Source organism: Gavialis gangeticus, unplaced genomic scaffold (assembly GCF_001723915.1).
Source record: "Gavialis gangeticus isolate Ggan-Ray unplaced genomic scaffold, GavGan_comp1, whole genome shotgun sequence".
Taxonomy (NCBI): Eukaryota; Metazoa; Chordata; order Crocodylia; family Gavialidae; genus Gavialis; species Gavialis gangeticus.
The window spans coordinates 76,141,051-76,147,050 of NW_017729022.1; the positions used below are offsets into that span (position 1 = coordinate 76,141,051).

The 6,000-nt window shown below is 41.1% G+C and overlaps 1 protein-coding gene across 1 annotated transcript in view; it reads left to right on the forward strand.

The window, feature by feature from the left end:
- The window catches only part of TMEM178B (transmembrane protein 178B), a 426,401-nt gene that overhangs the window by 148,895 nt on the left and 271,506 nt on the right, over positions 1-6,000 (forward strand). Inside the window, exon 3 of the mRNA XM_019515429.1 lies at positions 3,400-3,513. Coding sequence (XP_019370974.1) covers positions 3,400-3,513 — 114 coding nt within the window. The remainder of the gene's footprint in view (positions 1-3,399; positions 3,514-6,000) is intronic.

The following is a 6,000-nucleotide window of genomic DNA, read 5'->3' on the forward strand; positions in this document are numbered from 1 at the left end:
AGTGCAGGGATTTTTTCAGGAGTAATTCTAGGCCCCAACTGTAGTGACTGATGTCATTCTCCCAGGGCACTGTAGGAGGGCTCTGAAGACGTAAGGGGTTTTTTTTGTTTTGTTTTGTTTTTTACTAGGAGTGAGCCCTTCTCTGTAAGAAGGGGAAGTAGCAGTCTCTTCCATAAAACACTTAATATTAATTAGTCATCCTTTTGTTTATGGTTGTGGAGGGTCTTAGGCAAAGGGATGCCCTTTCCCAAACTTTCAGGTGCTGATTCTCTTCTGGCACCAGTTGTTTAATATTACTCTTCCACTGACTACATCAGTGACTCCAATGTGTAGGCAATCTTAGAACATGAGCCTGAGTTTACATCTCTGGCTATAATACAATGTGGTTAAAACTGAGGAGTTTATGGAAGAGTGGAGTATTTCCCATTACAGCCCATCCGCCCTTGTCTGACAGCAATAGCCACAAGACAAAGACAGTCGCACCTCTTCTACAGGGAACATGCTCCACCAGTGGCCACTTCCCTATTGCCTGAAATGAATCAAGTGCTTCAAACTTAAACAAGTGCTGTTCTAAAACACACTGAACTGCATCGCCTGACTGTTCAATTTAGTGACCACAGAAGGACAGTTTCATGGGGTTTAAACACCGAAGGGATCATCAGATCATCTTTTCTGACCTCCTGTATATCTCAAGCGTTACATTTCACCCAGGTACCCCTGGATTGAACCTAATACCTTGAGTCAGACCAAAGCATTTCAGTCTTTAGGGGTTACATGAGTGCGGAGGCTGCTCTGAAGTGCTGTAATTGCAGTGCATTGGAACAGACTCGATTATTTGATTAATTAATTATCCATTAATCAATTAATTAATTACTCAATCGCATAATGGCCATGCTCCAGCTAGCCTCTGCATCTCATGTATCAGTGTCCCCATGTTTCAAAATGGTGGTGGGGGCACTTTTTCTAATGCTTGCCAAACAGGCTTTAGATCAAGTGGCCCCACTGCCATTTTGAAGTGTGGGAATGGTGATACATGAGATGCTCCAGGCGCTTTAAATAGAGCGGCCCTTAAAGCCTTTCTGATTAAAGTGCTCACTCTCAGAGCATGTGTATAGATGCCCTAGAAGACTAAACTATTGTGTGCCATGGGCAGAAAACAGAGAAGACCAAGGAGCTACCAATTTCTAAGACACCTGCAATAGTGGGGAATTGATTAGGTAGAATATGCCCAGATGATCCCACCAGGAGAACCATGTTCCTTCCTGCTTCACCATTCTTGAGCGTTTCTTTTTACCACAAATGCTCTCTTTCAATTATTAAACAATTGGCACAAGCCTTGGTTCAGGAAAGCCCTGTGCCCTATTCAGAACAGCATTTAAAGCCGTACTGAAGTTCCATCAAACTACTGGGACTTAAGTATGTGTTTAAATTCCATCCTAAATTGAGGCCATAATTTCTCCCTTGTTGCGTGGTGATGAGCAGTCCTTGCAATACACTGAGAATGCTCACCTCTCATTGCATTAGGACTTAAAAGTGCTTTGCATCTCACTTTAAGTCAGTGCTTTGCAGTACCTGCTCTTTTTGTAATGGTTGTATTGTCTTAAAAATAATACTAAATAATGTACCAATAATTAATTTTTCCAGGATTTGTGTTCCTTGAGATAATTCATCTCTGAATAGGTATCCAGTACCCTAAAGATTAAATCCTGACCAATAAGGATTTTCCATCTTTGTGCCAAAGCTTCCAATCCATGAAGGTAGCTGAACAAAAGTAGGCAGAGTGATTTTCTAAAGCAGCAAGGAGATGTTAAGCTAATTACCAATAAGGTTGTAATTTTAATTCTTTTTAGCTCTTTCTACACTAGCTTTCTTTTTTTAAATACTATTCTTGATTCAAAACTTTAATTCTGGGCGTACATTTGGTGCCCAGATGGTGCAGGCACACGCAGAAGCCCATCACGCTGTCAGGGCAGGCGGATACATATGTAAATATTTTGCCTTTTTCTCTATAATATTTGGCTTTGTCTAATCTAATTGCTGTCAAAGGCAGAATGCTAAGAACACTTAAGAAAAGCAAACAATAAGGACCTCCAATGTTTGTGCTGCACTAACTTTGGAAGATGCTAACAGTCTGGGTTGTAACTAATAATTTTGTTGCATAATGCTATACTCACACTGTGAATTCATGGTGTGTTGTTTCATTTCGTGCCAAGTAATATTTTATGACCTAAGGCAGCTTAAAACCTACATTTCTAGAGGCATGAAAGCATATTTAACCCTTTGGAACTGGGAGGCAGGCCTCTTGACATCACCTGCCAACTTTTTCATTTGTTTTATGTATATATAGTTTATAGCTGTATTTATTATATTTAATGTATCATTTTATGTATTTTAATACATAAACACATCCATCATCTGCTATGTATCAAAGAAATAAGAGCTAGCTCCCTGTAGAAGACAGTGCATGACCAGTCAAACTGAAAATAATCTGCTTATTTCTTAAACACCAGATTGAAAGCCCATCAACATAAATAGAAACTTGACTACAGTGGGCTGTGACTTAGACCCTTATTGCTTAGCAAGATGTTCTGAAGAAACAAATGTTAGGGAGGGTGCTGGAGAAAGAGCTATAGGAAACCCTTCTGGCTTTGCAACCATCCTCACATCCCTGAACCAGCATAAGCCATCATTTATAGGAAGCAACCACACTCCTATGGGCATTCCTTTCATTGAGGGATACCTTAGGAGATTGAAATACAGAGTGGAAATTATTGTGGGGAGAGGGGAATGACTGAAGATGAGTATATAATGTCACCATTAAAACAAACAAAGTGGCATCGTAGACCTCTATCTTCTGCAGCCAGTATGGGACATTTCAGCCACAAAAAAAAGGGAGTGCTATACTAGTTCTTCCATCCATGTTTACATCTGAAGTTTGTCCTTTTTTGGTTGGCATGCATTGCTATGTCAATTTCTATAGCGTTCTATTCTGGTTCTACTATTCCCATAACAATGGTGTTTGTGTCCCTTCCAGAGGGGAGCTAAGTGATATGGCAAGTATCTGTCACAGGTGGTTCTCTTTTTTCCCTTTCTCTCTTCAGGGGAGAAAATCATGTGAAGATTGTTTTTCATAAAAAGTCTTATTTTACATTGGCTGCACTACATTTTTTCTTAACGAAGGAAAGATAAAAATGTGCTTTGTATAAGGCTAAGTGGGACAGATGTAAAGGGGCCAAAGACAGACCTAGCAACCCTGGATTCAGTGGAGTGATGTGAGGAATAAATTTGTATCTAAATGTTTGTTGTCTGGCAGCAGAGCTCAGTTTGGAACATGCTTAGGAGGTCACGTTGCTGTTGGGTAACAATATTTCATTGCTTTTTCCTTTTTGCCTTTTCCAGGAGCAATTGATCAGTGCACATATATCAAGTACCACTACTCCTCAGCAACAATTCCCAAGAACCTCACCTACAACATCACCAAGACGATCCGCCAGGACGAGTGGCACGCCCTTCGTAAGTGTTTCAAGCTGCCTTCTTCCTTTCTCCTTGTGCTCAGACAAAAGGGGGTGGCAAGCAGTAAACATGAACTGGATTTTTACAGACTACCGTGACAGAGGCCTTTGCTCATGTGCAGGTAGATTGATTTGCTGCACATATCCCTGGCTCTGTATATTTCTATCACTGACTAGAAATTCTGCATCAGCATGAAAATGTGTGTGGGGGGAAGGTTAAACATTCATACACAGAGATTAATATTGAATTAAATATGACGATGAATAACAAAATCAATGCTGTAATTTCTAATTCAATAAAATCTTCTGCATTTGAATATTTCTCCATGCATTTCATGCTGCAGCAGCATTTCAGGCTTCCAGCAGAATTTAGAAGATGTCCATAGCAGAAAGTTCTGGGTTTTGCAACTCCTGAGAGTAATAAGAGGAATGCTGCTCCTTACAGACTCAGGGATGGATTTTGGCTTCTGCTGATAATTGTGGCCACTGGCCACCAACTTGTAGCAGTTGCCAAAGCAATAAAAAATGACAGGGATGGAGTTGTCTTGACATGCACAGCTGGCCTTAGAGATTTTCTTCCTTATGGCCTTGGCAGCGGAAAAGGATTTTCTCTGACAAAATGAAAGTGTTAGGATTTCAAATGAGAGGGAAGATGGCAGAAGAGAGGGTTTTGGGAAGGACTGACCTACCCCTAGAGGACATTGGATGTCCTTCACTCTTCTGCCTCTGTGAAAGCAGCAAGCAGCTGTTTGAAATTAACAGGGAGCAGAAGTGATGGATGATGACTTTGGGGTGAGATTCTGAAAGGGACTGAGTCCCCACGACTCATGTTGGAGTCAACTGATGAGAAACAAGTGAGGCCCCTGGCAGTCTTACAAATGGAAGCCCCTTCCACAGTGGCACAGATGTCGCTGTTATTTTTTATTGCTCTTCATAGCCTTAGGGAGGGCACAGCTCAGTGAAACAGTTTGTTTCTCATGTTCCTAAGGCCAGACCTTGTCTGAGATTTTGGTCAGTGATGCTTCAGGGTCCAGACAGTCAAGTCTGGACAAATATTAAGGAAATTCTTGAGGGCCTTCCTTACTGAATTTCTCATCCTCTTTAAAAGCTGCTAACAGTATTGTCAAATATGTATATTGGTGGGAATGGGTGCTTCTGAATGAACTTATTAAATTCAATTTGCTAAGTGAAAGAAAGTATGAACCCATTCCCTTGCAACCCTTCTGCTCCAGATAAAGCAGTAGGAGTCAATCCTGCAAAGTACTGAGTTGCTCTCAGTGCCCCTTAAATCGAGGATGCTCAGCACTTCTCAGGTTTTGGATTCTGAACAGGTTACCAACTTTTACCTTTAAAAGGCGCAGAGTGTCTTTGTTACTATAACTTTGTTCATCTGTAAAAAAACAGTTGTAAAACTGGGTTTCAGGTGATCATAAGACAAGTGTGTTGGGCTGTGTGTTTTGTGCTTTGGAGGTTCCCTTTCCCTCTCTTTTGAGCAATAATGGCTGTTTAATGTCATCACTCCCTGCGCATCTTACTAATTAATGAAGGAATTCCTGTCTGGCTTTTTTTCTTTACAGAACATGTATCTTTTAATAAGCAGTGTTTTGCATTATTGGATGTTGCAAGAGCATACATGGATTTTATTTTGATTTAAGTGTAATTGCTGCCATGTTCGGCCTTGTTGGTCCCTTAGCATGTTTCTCCCCCTCCTCCTCCTAGTGCTGAGCTCTGCGGGGGAAATGCAAAGTGTCAGCAGCTGACTGCAATCTTTAGTAGCACATTCTGCAGTCTCTGAAGTGGCAGTCTAGACACAGTGTGCTCACACATTTACATATCTGATTTGGTCCATGGTGCTTTTGGGGTGAGGCTGTTGTTTATTTCCTCACTGTGGAAGGTGCAGGGAGTATGTAGGTGTGCACACATATTTCTGACCTAGATTTTCCTGCTTCTTCATGAGTCAGATGAGTGTAGGTAGGTTGTTGTATAAGACAGAGATGTGATTTGGTCCATCTTTACAAAGGCAAGTTTGGAGAGAAACACCCAGACAATGCTATGTTTTCTGTATGTCAGCTGGCCTTGTGCTGTCTCTTTAGATTGCCAAGTATTGGATTTGTGGGGTTTAGCCACTGTAGTCTGACATGTGTGCTTAAAAATTAACTCATGCCACACTTATATTTACTATTTTAAGTTAGATGTGATTTGTGTGCCAACTTTTAGTTTCAAAGGATGGTAGTGGATAAGGCTAGCTTCATTAGCAATCTTCTGTCTGTTCTAGATGGTCTTAATTTCAGAGGACTTCATGATAAGGTTTCATGCACAGACCTTCCTACCCATCCTCCTCACCCATGGACAGTGGGTTGTACACCTTATTTCATCCACATCACCACCTCCAGTTGTGGGCTGGGCTATAGTCCAGCTGCTGAGGATATTTCTGGACATTTTTCATTTTAATAGATCCACTTCTCTCAACCCAGCTGGAATCACTCAA